The 17523-nt window shown below is 39.1% G+C and overlaps 3 protein-coding genes across 6 annotated transcripts; 2 read left to right on the forward strand and 1 right to left on the reverse strand.

Annotated features, from left to right (window-relative positions):
• The first annotated feature begins 9738 nt into the window (after window positions 1-9738).
• LOC106318295 (pentatricopeptide repeat-containing protein At1g63070, mitochondrial) lies at window positions 9739-10388 on the forward strand. Its single transcript, XM_013756207.1, is given in 3 exon segments — window positions 9739-9777; window positions 9780-9955; window positions 10034-10388. Coding segments are annotated over 3 exon segments (570 nt in total).
• Window positions 10389-11668: 1280 nt separating this feature from the next.
• Window positions 11669-14952, forward strand: LOC106319464 (pentatricopeptide repeat-containing protein At1g64580). Of its 4 annotated transcripts, XM_013757795.1 has the most exons (5): window positions 11669-13281; window positions 13443-13510; window positions 13858-14081; window positions 14162-14236; window positions 14637-14952. In XM_013757795.1, exon 1 carries the CDS (start codon window positions 11728-11730, stop codon window positions 13201-13203), a length of 1476 nt encoding a protein of 491 aa, XP_013613249.1. In that variant the 5' UTR covers window positions 11669-11727; the 3' UTR covers window positions 13204-13281; window positions 13443-13510; window positions 13858-14081; window positions 14162-14236; window positions 14637-14952. The 4 variants fall into 4 exon arrangements, with proteins under 4 accessions (XP_013613249.1, XP_013613248.1, XP_013613247.1 ...); XM_013757794.1 differs by having other exon boundaries at window positions 13420-13510; window positions 13858-14236; XM_013757793.1 differs by having other exon boundaries at window positions 13858-14236.
• Window positions 14953-15984: 1032 nt separating this feature from the next.
• LOC106315913 lies at window positions 15985-16696 on the reverse strand. The gene has a single exon (XM_013753754.1). It carries the CDS (start codon window positions 16652-16654, stop codon window positions 16178-16180), a length of 477 nt encoding a protein of 158 aa, XP_013609208.1. The 5' UTR covers window positions 16655-16696; the 3' UTR covers window positions 15985-16177.
• Between the last annotated feature and the right edge of the window lie 827 nt (window positions 16697-17523).

A 17523-nucleotide genomic window follows, 5' to 3' on the forward strand; every position in this document is an offset into this window, starting at 1 on the left:
GGCGTCTTCTTCGCAAGCTCCGTATGCCGATCCCATGATTCTCGAGGGGCTACATGACAAAGATGAACGGATTGGGGCATTGGAGGAGCAGAACACCACTATCCTTTCTGAGAATGCCACTATCCGTTCGGAGAATGCCACTATCCTTGCTGAGCTGGCATCCCAGAAGAAGTTCAACGCCGAGATAATGCAGAAGCTAGATCGTTTGATGTCTTCGAGTTCTTAGTTTTTTCAGCTTTTTAAAACTGTCTGAATGTTTTTTTTTTCGTTTTGCATGAATTTTAAATTTTCTGAATGTTTTTTTCAATTTCGGTTTGTATGAATTTAAATTCTATAATATTATTAGTTTTAAATTTCAGATTTTATTTATTAATTAATTTTTCATATAAAAAATATATATAAAAATGCAAAATTAATTCGTATTAAAATTGACATATTCCGACGAACTGAGGCCTCGGTAAATACCGACGGACAATGATTCGTCGGTATTTACCGACGAATCATTGTCCGTCGGTATTTACCGAGGCCTCAGTTCTTCGGTATCTTTGGAGGATCCGTCTCCGTCGGTATATAGTTTTTCGGATGAACTCTGGTCTCGTGTGTCTGCATCTGAATATTGTCGGAAGTTCGTCAGAATGACATTTCTCGGTATTCGTCAGAAAGTCGTCTGAAGGTCTGATGAAATTCCGACGAATTCTTTTTTTCCGACGAAATGATACCGACGAACGCTTTCGTCAGAAATTTGTCGGAATAGGCCTTTTCCGACGAATTTCTGACGATTTCGGCCATCAGAATCCCCCTGTTTTCTTGTAGTGACTGTCCCGAATTTTTTTTCGTCAACGTATATTGCAATGTAGCAGAAGAGGAGCTTGCGATCATTTCTAATGGGTACGCAAAAAAACTATGTTTGTTCTTGTATTTCAATTCACTTTTGAGCTTGATTTACATAGCATAAAAATCTGATATAAATCTTATATATTCTCCCTTTTTTTAAGGATGACGAACATCCAAAAACTTGTGTTACCAATGTGGACATCTCTAGATATAAATTCAATACAGCCAGCCATTAGTAAATGGCAGAATCTTCAAACGTTGATTATTCACCCATTTATATCAATTATAGGACATATATCATTAAGGGTTATTATTGTAATTAGTGAATACCTAATCTCTTATGTATTCTGTATAAATACTGTACAAATACCTATCAATAAAGTATTCAGCCTGCTTTCATACATGGTATCAGAGCCAAATACGATACCTTAAATTTCTTTTTCCGCCGCTCTCTACTCTCATCTCTTCTTCTTCTTCATTCTCTGTTTCTTCTCTTCTCTCGCTTATTCACCATGTCTGGTGGCTCACCTACTTCTTCACATGAGACGATACTCGTCTCCGGTACACGCTACTCAATGTTAACATGGCCAACGTCACGAAGCTGACCTCTACCAACTACCTCATGTGGAATCGTCAAGTCCATTCTCTCCTTGATGGTTATAATCTAGCTGGTCACGTGGATGGATCTATGGAGATCCCATCACCAACACTCACAACTGATGGTCAAGTTACTGTCAACAATGAGTACTCCATCTGGAAGCGCCAAGATAAGCTTCTTTACAGTGCGCTACTTGGCACCATCACGGCCCCTGTCCAAGCGATCCTCGCTACAACCACCACTGCAGCCGATATATGGCACACGCTAGCTACTACATATGCGAAGCCAAGTCGAGGTCACATACTACAATTACGTCAACAGCTCAAACAATGGACCAAGGGGACTAAGTCCATAGATGAGTATGTGCAAGGACTTACGACTCGCTTTGATCACTTGGCTATGCTTGAGAAGACGCTTGATCATGAAGACAAGATCGAGTTCATTCTCGAGGGACTCCTTGAGGATTACAAGACGGTGGTGGATCAGATCGCTGGCAGAGACACCACTCCCTCAGTTACGGAAATCCATGAGAAGCTCATTCAACACGAGCTCAAGCTTGCTGCGAAGACTGAGCTCATCCCGTCAGTACCGGTTACGGCTAATGTTGCAACCTCTCGTGGTCATGGCTGATCCAACAGGGGCTCTAACAATGGCAACTGGAACAATCGCTGGAACAACTACAATAATCAAGGCTATACACCACGACCATACCAGGGAAGATGTCAAATCTGTGGCATCCATGGTCATAGTGCTCGTACCTACTCTCAACTCCAGCTTCATGGAACCGCAGGAAGCTCAAACCAGTCATCAGTGTCCTCGTATGCTCCATGGCAACCTCGTGCTAACATGGCCCTGCTGCAATGTACAACCCCAACAACTGGCTCCTAGACAGTAGAGCCACTCACCATCTCACGACAGACCTCAACAACCTCGCTCTCCATCAACCTTACACTGGTGGGGAAGAGGTCACAATCGCTGATGGTATTGGTTTGCCTATAACACATACTGGTTCTGCACTTCTTCCTACTCCTCATTGTTCTCTTAAGCTGAGAGATGTGCTATATGTTCCGAATGTTAAGAGAAATCTTATATCAGTTTATAAAATGTGCAACACTAATGATGTTTCAATTGAATTCTTTCCTACACATTTTCAGGTGAAGGATCTCAGCATGGGGGACCAGTTGCTCCAAGGCAGAACTAAGAACGAACTATATGAGTGGCCGGTTCAGTTGTCTTCTCCAATGTCATTGTTTGCTTCACCAAATCAGAAACCAGATCTTCTCTCCTGGCACGCTCGTCTTGGACACCCGACGTTACCAGTTCTGAAGTCTCTAGTTTCAAAATTTTCTTTACCAGTCTCGTTGTCTTCTACAAATGATTTGTTCTATTCGGATTGTTCTATCAATAAAAGTCAAGCTGTCGTTTTATTCAAACACAATTGTGTCGTCTCATCCTCTTGAGTGGAATCATCAATAACGACACCTCCACACACTCCTGAGCTGAAAGGAATCTCCGAACGGAAACACAGACACGTTGTCGAGACTGGTCTCACACTTCTTGGGCAAGCATCAATGCCCACTACTTACTGGAGTTATGCATTCACTGCGTCCGTTTACCTCATTAACAGGATGCCTACACCAGTGCTTGGCAATGAGTCTCCTTATGCGAAGCTGTTTGGTCAGGTTCCTAACTATCAGAAGTTGAGTGTCTTTGGATCAGAATGCTTTCCGTGGCTCCGACCCTATACTAAGCATAAGCTGGAACCGCGCTCTGCATCCTGCGTGTTCCTTGGTTACTCCTTGACGCAAAGTGCGTATCTCTGCCTTCATCGAGACTCTGGTCGCATCTACATCTCACGCCATGTGGTGTTCAATGAGAGAAGATTCCCTTCTGCGTATTTTCCGACTCAGACAACTACGCCTGCTCAGACTCCAGAAACACAAACAAGATATGGTGAAAAGACATTGGTACTGCTCCGGCCACTCCATGCAACATCTCCCCTGTGCTCTGCTCATCACCAACAAAGCCCACAAGCATCATCGTCTCCACCTGCGTCTCTGTCTCCAGCTTCTCCGCAGCAAGATCCGATCGCTCAAGTGTTTCAGCCACAACCCAAGACTCAGCCCCAACCGTCCTCCAGTACAACTCCTATCGCAAACACTGAGCCAAACCCAAGCCCAACCGTAACCTCCTCGAACGCGTCCTCATCATCACCCTCTCCTTCACCTTCACCATCACCTGCTCCTGCTCCACTTGAGCCACAACACCCGGAACCATCACCCCATGAAAACTCGTTCGAAAAACAATATATCCAAGCCTAAAACCAAAACCTCTCTTCTAGCCCCTGTCCCGAAACTTAAACCAAAGATACCTAAAACCGTGGCTGAAGCACTAAAGGATCCTAGATGGAGACAAGCGATGGTCGATGAGAAAAACACTCAGCTCCACAATGGGACTTCTGAACTCGTTCCAACAGAACAGTATCAGAACGTCGTCGGCTGTAAGTGGGTTTTCACAATAAAATATAAAGCTAACAGTGAGATTGACAGGTATAAGGCCCGGCTTGTGGCGAAAGTATTCCATCAGCAACATGGTTATGATTTCACAGAGACATTTAGTCCAGTTATCAAGTCCACGACGGTGAGATCTGTGTTCCATGTTGCGGTCACAAAGGGCTGGAGCCTTCGCCAACTTGACGTCAATAACGCTTTTCTTCAAGGAACGTTGGAAGAGGAGGTATATGTCACACAACCACCTGGTTTTGTGTATCAGGATCGACCACACTATGTGTTTCGCCTGAAGAAGGCCCTCTATGGGCTCAAGCAAGCGCCCCAGGCGTGGTATCAAGAACTTCGGTCTTACCTTCTCACGCAAGGGTTCGTAAATTCCCAGCTGATGCCCCACTCTTAACCTTCCATCGTGGGTCAGATGTTATGTATCTCCTCGTCTATGTTGATGACATGGTAATCACTGGCAACAACAACAAGTTGATTGATCGGTTCATCGCGACTATCTCATCACGTTTCTCTCTGAAAGACCTTGGTGAGCTGAGTTATTTTCTGGGTATAGAGGCAACTCAGACCTCCAAGGGCCTGCATTTGATGCAAAATAAGTATGTCATAGACCTAATCACACGCACGAACATGATGGATGTGCGACCGGTCTCCACGCCAATGGCTCCAACGCCTAAACTATCTCTCACCTCCGGCACTCCCATGGAGAATCCGAGCGAATATCAAGCAGTCCTAAGGAGTCTTCAGTACCTTGCGCTTACCAGACCTGATATTGCATTTCTGGTAAATCGTCTCTCTCAATATATGCAGCGACCGACGAACCTCCACTGGCAAGCTGTCAAGCGAATCCTCCGTTACCTCGCCGAAACCTCTGCTCATGGCATTCTTCTTCGAGCTGACACGCCTACACTGATGCTGATTGGGCAGGTGACGCAGATGACTATTGCTCCACGAATGCATACATAGTCTATATTGGTGGCAATCCGATCTCCTGGAGCTCAAAGAAAAAAACCGGCGTCGCAAGGTCCTCCATGGAAGCGGAATATCGAGCTGTTGCTAATGCCGCTTCTGAGGTACTCTGGGTATGTTCTCTGTTTACAGACTTGCGCATACCACTGCCCGAAATGCCAGTACTATATTGTGATAATGTTGGTGCAACCTACCTCGCTGCAAATCCTGTTTTCCATTCACGAATGAAGCATATAGCACTCGACTTTCACTTCATCAGACATCACGTTCAGGCTGGGGCACTAAGAGTTTCTCACCTCTCCACGAAAGATCAACTCGCCGATGCTCTCACAAAACCGCTTCCTCGACCTCGGTTTCTTGAGCTTATGAACAAGATTGGAGTCACTCAAGTCCCTCCATCTTGAGGGGGCGTATAGGAGATATATCATAAAGGGTTATTACTGTAATTAGTGAATACCTAATCACTTATGTATTCTGTATAAATACTGTACAAATACCTATCAATAAAGTATTCAGCATCCCTTCATACATCAATGACGGTACGAGAAGTCTCCAGCGTTGAGCTTCAAGCCATCGGAGAAAACTGTAGATATCTTACAACCATGAAATTTACTACTATGTTGAGCAAAGACCTCGCCAATATAATTGTATGCAATTTTCCGAGCCTCGAGCGACTGAGCTTCCGATGCAATTATGCATGTATAGATGCATCAATGTCGCTTATCATTGGCCTTCCAAACCTAAAGATATTTAATCTTTCACATTGTATTTTTACGCAAAATACTGAAATATTAGGAATGAGACCTAAGGACGAACTTGTACAAGCCGGCACTAAAAAGCTTGTTAGGTTTGTGGCGTGTTGTTCGGAATGTAAAATTTGCCAGGACGTATGGAAACACGCGAATAATCCAAACCGTTACGCGCTCGAGTTTCGTTATGCTAAGGAAGAACGGTGGAAAACAGATGAGATAAAGGAACTAGAGTTATGAATTTTATATAAAAACAAGATTATAAAACCTATGAAAACAAGATTTTATATAAATATCTATTTTAAATTTTTATATTGTTATTTTCACAAGAGAAATTATGTAATTTCTTATACTATATAAATTACTAGATGATTTTCCCGTGTTCATGCACGGGTATAAAATTTATAAAGTAAATACACTATAATAATTGATTGATATTTAGTTTTAGTTTTAAATAAATTTATAATTTGGATATATAATTTATATTAATAATATTATATTACTTTAATTAGACATATGATTTTAGGTATGTTATATTTAGTCGTTTTTGTTATTTTACAGTTGATTTAGTTATAATTTGGATATATTGGATTACATTTATTTCTATGAATTTAACTATAATATTTGTTATTCTAAATATATTAAAATTTTGATTAAAATTTTCTTATTTGCATTTAAGTTTGTTGTTGTCTTAGATATGTAAATACATTTTAATAAGATTATGTATGACTGATTTATTGTGCTTAAAATGAAATAAAAAATAAACAAAAGTGTGTGATTCCAAATTAGATAGATTAATATAAAGATAAAATTCTGAAATTTCATGCATATACATAAATTTTACAAAAGAACTAAATTGTGACAGTTGATTAATATTTTATTTTCATTTATTAATATGTTTTGACTCAACCTATAATTTATATCTGTAAAATAAATAAATTATTATTCTAAAATTATATATTCTTATTGTAATTAAATCTATGACTGTTTGAAAGTATGTTTTAAAAGAATAATATTATTGTATTGTTTAAAATTATGTTTTAAAAGAAATAGTATTTATTTTTCTAGTGTCCAAATTATATGTGTGAAGTTTTTTTATGAGATCGCACTATATAAAAATATATATATAAAGAAAGCATTTTATTAATTCAAATTATATGTTGTGTTATTTAAAAATATGTCTTAAATGGAATATTCTATTTTGTAAACTTTCCTTTTTAATGAAAACATATTATAAATACATATCTTTTTGTTCTTAAACTTTATAAATGATTCATTTTTATTATATATGTTATTTGGAATATTTTTAAGAGAAAACTAAATAATAATAATATTATTTAAATAGAATATTTGTTAATTCATTAAAGGTATCTCGGTAATAAACCATCGTTAATCTTAACGTGAACGCGACACGTATGAAACTGACTTCTCAAAAAATATTATAGAGATATGTAATACTTTCTATTTATTAGAGTTAGCTAAAAGATTATAACACCTTCATGGTCGGTAAAAAGATTTTACTTTCCCTATTGTTTCCTCTTTGTGTTGTTGGTTGCGTTTTGAATCGAGTATGAGTTTTTCCATTCGATTTGACACGTTCTAGTGAAGTAGTATCGACTATCGAACAAGAACAGTGATTTATCCCGGAAGTAAGTAGATATACGCATATATAAATGGTAAGTTCACAAAGCGATATATAGTTCTCTTTTTTTTAATCGCACATTGACATGAACGATAGTTTTGTTAACTTATATAACTTAACAATGTATCAGAGTCCGATCTATACAGTACAACCTGATCTATATCGACTCGGTTCAAAGTTGACCCTCGATCCATGTCTGAACATTCCAAGATTGGTGTTTAAAGAACCATCATCTCGAAATGGTGTATTAAAGACTAAATCTCCCATATCGATAGTCGAAAGGGATTCTAAGCTAAATAATAAGATAGATAGGCTGCTTAGTTATCACCAACCGAATCCGAATAGGTAAATGGGTCAGCTTCAATGATCTGGCATTTCTTCAAGTTCTAAAAATGTCAGCGTTTATAAAGACCAACACTGAGGATTAGCTCAAGCTGACAAAACCAAAGTTGGGCCTACAACTAAAGCTCAACTTTAGGTGAAGATTTATGTTATGCAACTCTCAAACCTCAGGGAATTGATATTATATATGATCATCCAAACCCAAACTATCCAAAACATATATATATATATATATATATATATATATATATATGCATGTATGGATCCAGCTTTATACAATAATCGTTACGTACGACATATATCTCAGGGTTGGCCATGCATCAAGCATGCAACTACTCTACTTCCTTTTGTGATGTTTTTGGATATTTGACACTCAATTTTGCTATTCTTGTGTCTTGTGAACTATTAGGGTTTTGTTTGGTTCGGATAGATATGGTCACCAGTCATTATCATTACGTGTTAATAGTATATATTGACATGAAGACATGAATAAGATTGACATGAGGCGGCTGAGTTACGTGAGGCGGCTGAGTTACATGAGGTGGCTGAGTTATGACATGAGTCGGCTGAGTTACATGAGGTGGCTGAGTTATGACATGAGTCGGCTGAGTTACATGAGGTGACTGAGTTATAACATGAGGCGGCTGAGTTACGTGATGTGGCTGAGTTATGGCATGAAGAGGCTGAGTTGTTGAGACGAAAAAAGAGCTGTTAGAGAGTGTTGACTTTAAGGTGTGAACACATATTTGAATTTGGATTCAGATATGATGGAGCCCCTAGAACTTATTATCCAGCAAATCTTACTATCTCTCTTGTGTTCTCATGTTAATATAAAAACCATTGTATGTGTAGACAAAAATAATTAAGGAAATAAGTTCCTCATTTTTTATGGCTCTCTCTCTATTCTCTCATCATGTTCTTCATCTGATTTCTCTTAAATCTCTTAAACTCACATGGTATCAGAGCCTAATAGCTCTTGGAACCTTATTCTCTACTCATTCTCAAACATTACTTCCGCAAATCTCTGATTATTTTTTTTCAAAATTTCTCTCTTTACCCACTGGATAATAGTTGTTCTTGAGTTGTTCTTGATGTTCCTGAATTGTTCTTGAGCTTCTCATCCGCAAATCACCCTATTTTTTTCTCTTTTCTTACTGAATCTTGAGCTGTTCCTGATGGATAATAACTCAAAGATGGTTGTGATTCCAGTTACCCTTAAGGGAACTAACTACTTACTGTGGGCAAGGCTTGTCAAAACTGCTCTCGGAGGCAGAGGACTCTGGGAGGTAGTTGAGGAGGGCAAGACCCAAAGAAAAAGACCATGCTAGGAGAGGATGGCAAAGAAGATGCTGCTGGTGCTGCCGCTGAAGACAAGAAAAGAGGTCAGGAGGATCTCATGGTGTTGTCTATCATCCATAACAGTCTTGAAACCTCAATCTTGGAAGCTTACTCCTACTGTGAAACTTCCAAAGAACTATGGGATACACTCCAGAAGGTGTATGGCAATGTTTCTAACATCAATAGAGTGTTTGAAGTCAAGAGGACTATCAATACTCTTAGTCAAGAGGACACTGACTTTGATAAACACTTTGGAAAGTTCAGATCCTCGTGGGCTGAGCTTGAGATGTTAAGGCCATGGACTGTTAATCCTGATTTCAAAGCTGTTGCTAAGGCTAAAATAAAATGCATGCCGTTTTTTCAGAGATTAAATGGCAAAACGTCGAGCTTAACTTGATCCAAAAAGAATCTTATTGGGCCGGAGGCCTTCCACCAAGCCCCAGGCCAACGCCCGAGCCGAATTGGCCGGACATGGCGGCGACACGCGTAAGGACTATCCTCTCTCTCTCTAAGCTGTTTATACACTCATAACACTTGAGCATATATATAATGCTCTTTCTTCTTGTTTCTCCCCGATGTGAGATGTTCCACATTTGCCTCATTAAAGCCAATAGGCTTTTGTTTTCCTGAGGCTCATTTCTTTTCACACACAATTTTATTAAAGCCCATTGGCTTGAGAAAATTGATCAAACAGTAGTTACTTACAATACTCTCATTAATGGATTTTGTAAGTCTAAAAGAGTAGAAGACGACATGGAACTCTTTCTTGAGATGTCTCAAAGAGGATTGGTTGGGGGGGCACCGTCACTTACACCACTCTGATCCAAGGTTTTTTTCAAGCTAGGGACTGTGAGAATGCTCAAGAAATTTTCAAACAAATGGTTTCTTGTGGTGTGCCTCCCAATATTTGGACCTACAACATTCTGTTAGATGGGTTTTGTGATAACGGGAAGCTAGAGAAAGCGTTGGTCATATTCAAGGATATGCAAAATAGTGAAATGGAACTTGGAATTATCACATATACTATCGTCATCGAGGGAATGTGCAGGGCCAGTAAAGTAGAAGACGCGTGGGAATTATTCTGTAGCCTCGACCTTAAAGGAGTGAAGCCTGATGTTAGAACGTACACTATAATGATCTCAGGATTCTGTGTGAAACGCTTAAAGCAGGAAGCTGTTGCCTTGTTTAGAAAGATGAAGGAAGACGGGCCTCTCCCAAATGACCATACCTACAATGTGCTAATCAGGGCACATCTGAGGGATGGTGACAAAGCAGCATCAGCAGAGCTCATCAAAGGAATGAGGAGTTTCGGGTTTTCCGCAGAGGCTTCAACCTTTGGCTTGGTCACTAATATGTTACATGATGGGAGATTGGACAAAAGCTTCCTCGACATGCTTTCTTGAAACATGGTCTCGAGAGAAAAACTGTGAGGTGAGTCCACGTTTTTTGCTCGTATTCTGAAGACAACTTGTGGTTTTGTTGTGTTGTCTGATCTTTAAACTCTGCAGCTCAACAACCTTTAAAAATCAAATCTTTTTTCTGTAACGTTTATATGTTTTCATGATGAAACAGATCAGTGGCATTGAGCCTTAAGTGTTCTAGAAGCGGAAATGGCGTCTTTGGTAGAATGTAATGAAACCGATGGAGATGGAGCTGAAGGAGATGCAAGGGAGATACTCTGACATAAGTTTGAGATTTGCAGAAGTCGAAGGTGAGAGAGAGACACCACCTTTTATACGACAGTGTGAGAGACCACTGTACGTAATCTGAAAAACGTCAAGAGGAGCTAAACCGGTGATAATCAGAACCGGTTATCAGATAAAAAGGAAGATACAAGGAGCTAAACCGGCGATAATCCGAACTGGTTATCAGATAAAAAGGAAGATACAAGGAGCTAAACCGGTGATAATCAGCACCGGTTATCAGATAAAAAGGAAGATTCACAGATAGTGTTGTTACGTTGTGTTCTTGTTATGTAATTAATTTGTGTAAGTTTCAATCTTGTCGTCGTTTCTATTGTTGGGTTTGATTAACTGAACACTACTCTTTTTTTTGTGGGACACCACTTGAATATTATTATGGAAAAAAGTTTTCTAACTACCGGAGTTTACATATGATGGAAACCATTTCATGTATGAGAATGTATCAACAACTATACTAAGTTTACGTTAATATATGTCACATGTATGAAGTAAATAATAATATGGTGGCAACATCACAATCACGATTAATTGATTTTAAGCTAAGTTAATGGGGTTAGTTTGTAATTTATTAAACTTAATAAATTTAAATGATTAAATTTATTAAGTTAAAGTTTATTAAATTACTAAGTTTATTAATAAATCAATTAAGTTTATTAAACTTAACAAATCATTAAGTTTAGTAAATTACAGATTGACTTCATTAACTTAGCTTAGAATTAATTAAACCTGATTGTGATGTTGCAATATTATTATTTACTTCATACATGTGACATATATTAACATAAACTTCGTGTAGTTGTTGACACATTCTCATACATCGGATGATTTCCACCGTATTATAGTAAACTTTATATACTTAAATTTTTTTCCTATTATTATTCTCTATTACAGAACTAATGTCCAATTAAACCGGTTCAGTAATATGGTTCTTAACCGGATCCACGCCGGTTTCCATAACTCAATCTTCGTCTAGGGTTTAGCAATCTGAAGAGAGTCACAATCTCCTGAGATTAGAAACGAAGTACGAACTCGAATCCAGATGGTGATCAGATCTCTTTCCACCGCCATTGCATCGACGGCCAAGAGATTTGTTCATCAGAGCGGTTCCTGTTGCTGGGGACGACGAGCTCTCTCTTGTGCCACCGCTGATTACAGAGATACACTGAGAAACGAGCTACATGATCTAAAGCTAGATGATGCGATTGGTTTATTCAACGTCATGGTTCGATCTCGTCCCCTCCCTTCAACTTTCGATTTCAGTAGAGTGTTGACTGCGATCGCGAGGATGAAGAAGTTCGACATCGTCATCACTCTCTGCCAAGAGATGGAGCGTTTAGGGATCCCGCATAACATCTACACTTGCAACATTCTCATCAACTCTTTCACCCGGTGCTCTCAGTCTCACCTCTCTCTTGCTTTATCCTTTCTTGCGAAGATGGTCAAGCTTGGGTACGCTCCTGATATAGTCACGCTCAGCTCCTTGCTCAACGGGTTCAAGGGGGTCTCAGACGCAATGTCGTTCTTGAATCGAATAGAGGGGATGGGATACAAACCGAACGTTGTCATCTACAACACTCTCATCGATTCTCATTGCAAAGGCGGTCGTGTGAGTGATGCACTCCAAGTGTTCGACGTAATGAAGGGGAAAGGGGTTGCGCCGAGTGTTGTTACCTACAATGCTATGATAAGGGGTCTTTGTAAGTCGGGGAGATGGAGTGAAGCTGATGGGTTGCTTAGCGATATGGTGGAGAAGAGAATCCAGCCGAATGTGGTTACTTTCAGTGTGTTGATCGACGCGTGTGTGAAGGAAGGGAATGTCTTGGAGGCTAAGGAGTTGTACAAGGAGATGATCAGTAGGTCTGTAGTTCCTGATATTCGCGTTTACAACTCACTCATCAATGGTCTTTGCATCCACGGTCGGTTAGACGAGGCGAGGAAGATGCTTGACTTCATGGTAAGCAAGGGCTGCGTCCCGAACGTGGTGACGTATAACACTCTCATTAAAGGGTTTTGCAAGTCTAAGAGAGCGCACGATGGGATGAAACTCTTCTGCGAGATGAATCACAAAGGAGTGCGCGGCGACGCGTTCACTTACAACACTCTCATCCATGGTTACTGTCAAGTGGGGAAGTTTAGTGTCGCCCAAAAGGTTATGAAGCGGATGTCAGAGTCTTGCGTGCCTCGCGATGTCATCACCTTCAACATTTTGTTAGATTGTTTATGTGGTATTGGGAAGATAGAGAAAGCTTTGACGATATTTAGGGATATGGAAAAGAATGAGATGGAATTTGATATATTTACTTATAATATCATCATTCATGGGATGTACAAGTCTGGTAAGGTGGAAGATGCCATGGAGTTGTTTTGTAGCCTGAGCCTTAAAGGAGTGAAGCCTGATGTTGTAACGTACCGGACAATGATCTCGGGATTGTGTAGGAAAGGCCTGCGACACGAAGCGGATGTGCTGTTTAGACAGATGACAGAAGATGAGTTTCTGCTACTGTACAATTTGTAGGAATCCTCGTATTCATTTGTATAACCTCTTTGAATATAGGAAGATACAGAGATACAAAGAGTAATATAGAAACATACTGTAAGTGATCCCTTACTCCAGTTTTGCTGTATACTTAAAAAAGTTTGGGTTTCATACAGAAAAAGTATCTTTTTCGTCTTATTTTCTGATTATTTAGTACATTTTTTAGTTGAAATGTTATAGTCTAATTGTTTTCAGTGTTTGGTCTAAATTTGACTTAGAGATTACTCCGGTGGTTGGATCAAAGAGTCAACATTGCATTGTGTAAGGTGGCGAAAACTGAGTTAAGGTAAGTGAGAACAATACTTTTAGTGCTTTTCTTGTGACAACTTGTGTAATCGTCGCATTTGAATATATATATATATATATGATGCTTCTAATGAGCTTTGAGAATAGGCAAATAGGATCTGTGTTATTTCCCTGTGATTCTAGATTCTGATTTGTTTTTCCTTCTTAATATTTAGATTAGGTGGTCTTGTTTATCCTGTTTTAGTATTAGAGTCGGAGTTTTGGGGATGATATATACATATTGTGTATTTGATGGATTTCAATTTTTAATGGATAATGAGCACGTTAACGTATTGGGATTATTTTATTAGAAGAGTTGGGACTAAACTGCTCTCGTTGATTTCTTAGGGAAAAAAAAAAAACTGCTCTTGGTGATCAACGTGTAGATGGGTAACTGAGATGCCCGACATTAAGAAATGAGTAGTAAGTGAAAGACAATTGTGGCTGAGCGGTGAAGAATAAGCTTCAGTAACGCATGTGAAAATCCAAAGTGCATTGAGATTAGTATGATTGCTGCAAGCATTTGAAACTCGACTGTGCTGTCCTCCATTTCTCGTAACTAGAATCAGTTGGTTTGTAATTAGTGAACCTGTCTTTGTTTCTGCGTGGCTGTGATTTTGAGCTCTTCATGGTGTTTAGATTGACAATGCAGATCCATGTGATTTCATGGTAGCAGGGAGAGTTATGAGTGATGTTGCAAAAAGAAGATAATCCAGCCATTATTTGAGTAAGAAAGTCTCAGTTTTTTTGTTGGGGGTAGCAATAACTTTATCACAATTAGAACATCGATATAACTTGTCAGAGTGGTGAAAAGCTCTCATACTTATTATATACCTTAAGCTTACTTGTATTTTCACACGGCTACTAGAGTGGACATCTTTAAAACTTTCTATGTGTCTAGTTGTAGTTATATCTGAAAAAGGAAAGTGTCAGAGAATTCGTGTGTTTGGTTGCATATGACGTTTGCTGAAGCTATGTTCTGTCTATTTGAAACTCAGGGTCTGTGCCTTTCTCTTGTCTAAATCATCAGTAGTGATTTTAACTCCATTGGTTGTGTTCCTTAACGTTCTCTATTTAACTGGGCTATGTCAAATCATTGATTCGAGCAATTTTTGGTGTGTTTTCAGGTTGTGACAAGGAAGCTTATGCCCTGATGAGTGATGACGTCCAACAATATTAAATATTGGTTCCAAACGTGATCCGATCTGCCATTATTGTTGAGGCACTGAAGAAGCGTGTTTCTTGAGAAAGGACTTATGGAACAAAAAATGTAGGAAAAGCTTCAGAATTGTCATAGCCATCATCAAAAGTTTCTGATTGGTCCCACAACGCTTTGATTCTTGTTCTTGCCAAAGAAACGAACTAAAAGCTTATTCTTGCTTGTAAACCGGTATTTACTATCGATTGTCATACTTTTACAAAGTGAAGAAATAATTATCCGTTTTTATCTTCTTTAATTCCCTGATCAATAATTAGGTATTTATCAATTTTAATTTGATTCTGGAAATGGTTAGTTACCTAAGAGTTTTCTACCAACCGAATCAAACCGGTAACTGTTTTCTGATTTGGTTATAGTCGCTCGAGTCGAGCCAAATGTTCACGACTTGACCACTCTCACTCGTTAGCTCCTTTGTAATTTGTTGAAGCTGGGAAGCGGGTTTCATGAAATCAAAGGGTTAGATGATGCGATTGATTTGTTTAAGGACATGGTGATTTCAACAAGCTAACGGGTGTGGTGGTGAGAATGGAATGGCCCGATGTTGTGATTTCTCTCTATCAGAAGATGGAAAGGAAACAGATTCGACGTGATATCTACAGCTTCAATATTATGATAAAATGTTTCTGCAGCTTCCCCTTGCTTTGTCTACGTTTGGTAAGATGACGAAACTTGGTTTTCATCCCAGTCTTGTTACCTTCAACACCCTGCTCCATGGTTTATGTGTGGAAGATAGGCTTTCTGAAGCCTTGCATTTTTTTCATCAAATGGAATGCAGACCCGATGTCATAACGTTCAACTCACTTATGTATGGTCTTTGGAAAGACGGACATCATAGCGATGCTCAAAATCTTTTCATTGAAATGCAAGACAAAGACATTTTTCTTCTTCTTATGATGTTTAGTGTTTAATCTTTCTAGCCCCCTTTTTTTGTTTGTATCCAGGTGGATTAGTTGTAACGTGGAAAATATTCTTCTTTGTTACCTTGAAGTAGTGATATTATCTTGTTTAGTTAAACTCATATGTTTATAACCGGTAGTATCCATGAGATTCAGTTGGGGTATGAAAATATTTATATATTTCAGGTGTGAGGCAGGTCAATTAGTGGCAAGGAAGCTTATCCTCAACTTGGTTTATAATTTTCTGCATAAAGAAACATTGGTTCTCAGCTCAAAATATGTTATCATCAACCAGGTAATCGTATTTAAGACAATCCAACACGCCCTGCTTCACATGCACAGTTTCAAAATTTTCAGAGATACAAGGTGATAACGAATTTTATTTATACCGAGAGTAGACTGCATATCGAACGTGTTTGATGATGAGCGCAATCGAAAAAAAAACAACCTTCAAGAAAGAGTAAAGTGCTTTGGCATGCACCACTTTTCTGATTATTTAGAGAATAGATTAATTAACACAGAAGCCAAAATGATTTGTTCTTGAAGCTACGAATCAACCTTTATGTTCGGATTCTCGACGATCTCTTCTAGCAGGAGTTTTCCCCTTCCTTTCCCTCGACCCCCTCGCACGTGCCGTCATCAAAGGTTTCTTTTCCATATCGCCTGAGATGTCAAGATGAACTCCTGGGTCATGAGTCTCGTACTTTGCGCCCATCGTTATGGAGTTGTTCACAGCCTGAAAGTTGCTGTTCACGAAGGTGGTCAGAAAATCAAGCTCTTCGCCGCCGTTTTTGTAGCTGTCTCCTTGGTTATCGTCAAGCTCGGTCTTCATGGTGGCTCCAAGGTTTGAGCCAGCGAGAGTGATAGCGCTGATGCCATCCTCCTCCTTCTCCTCTTCATATTGGCTTGGTCCCGCCTTGTCTGCTCCCATGTGGGTTAAGGAGGAGATCATGTTTTTAAGATCATGACGGAAATGTTGTTGTGGCTTCTTGTGCTTCTCTGCTTCGCCTCTTGACTCGCTTAGCTTCATTCTTTATCTCAGGTTTTGCACAACCAGAAGAAATGATGGGAAGGCAAGTAATGCAAGCCATACATCTCTAAATATATATATATATATATTTATAAATATCAGAGTAAAAGCAATGCCTTGTATTGCAATTAAAGAATTGGATGGGGAATGACTTTGGAGTGGGTTTAAGAACAACTTTTGGAGATTTACAAAAAGTGGTTAAGTATCACGATAAGATGTTGCAGTTAAATAATTGGATGATGTCAAAACCAGAGGAGATTTACAGAGTTCTTTCGCTGTAATAATAAAGACAACAATAAGTCTTGAGGCCATGTCGATAGTTCTCTTGTAATAAAGTTTTTGTTATAAAAATAATGAAAAAACCTATTTTTATTCATAACATATAGGTTCTTTATACAATAAATTACACCGTCATGAATAAATAGAAAGAATACAAATCATAATCCAACTAGAAAAATGAAAACATAAAGACATAAGGAAAAAGGAAAAGATGTCCGACTCTCTTTTTCTTGGACCGATGATGGTATAATTTCTTGGTTATGAGCCATCCACAATCTGGTTCATAACACTCTCCATTGGATGCCATAACCATTTAGAGCTTATAATGTGCTTTAATGTTGCCTCATTAAAACTTTACCAGAAAAACCCAATTGGGACAAAACCATGGTGAAGGAAAAAGAGTACAACACACATTACTCCCCCTGATTTGGACATTACTGAAGGTCCCTTGGACCTCTCCAATTTTCTGCAATCCGTGGGTGATAAAGATCTTGAACAAAATATGCTTAGTCCTCGAACATGATAGTTGGTTTTTCTTCACCATCAGCCATGCCACAATCTGATCGAACATATTGAGTCATCGACCTCAA

Source organism: Brassica oleracea, chromosome C9, assembly GCF_000695525.1.
Source record: "Brassica oleracea var. oleracea cultivar TO1000 chromosome C9, BOL, whole genome shotgun sequence".
Lineage (NCBI taxonomy): Eukaryota > Viridiplantae > Streptophyta > Magnoliopsida > Brassicales > Brassicaceae > Brassica > Brassica oleracea.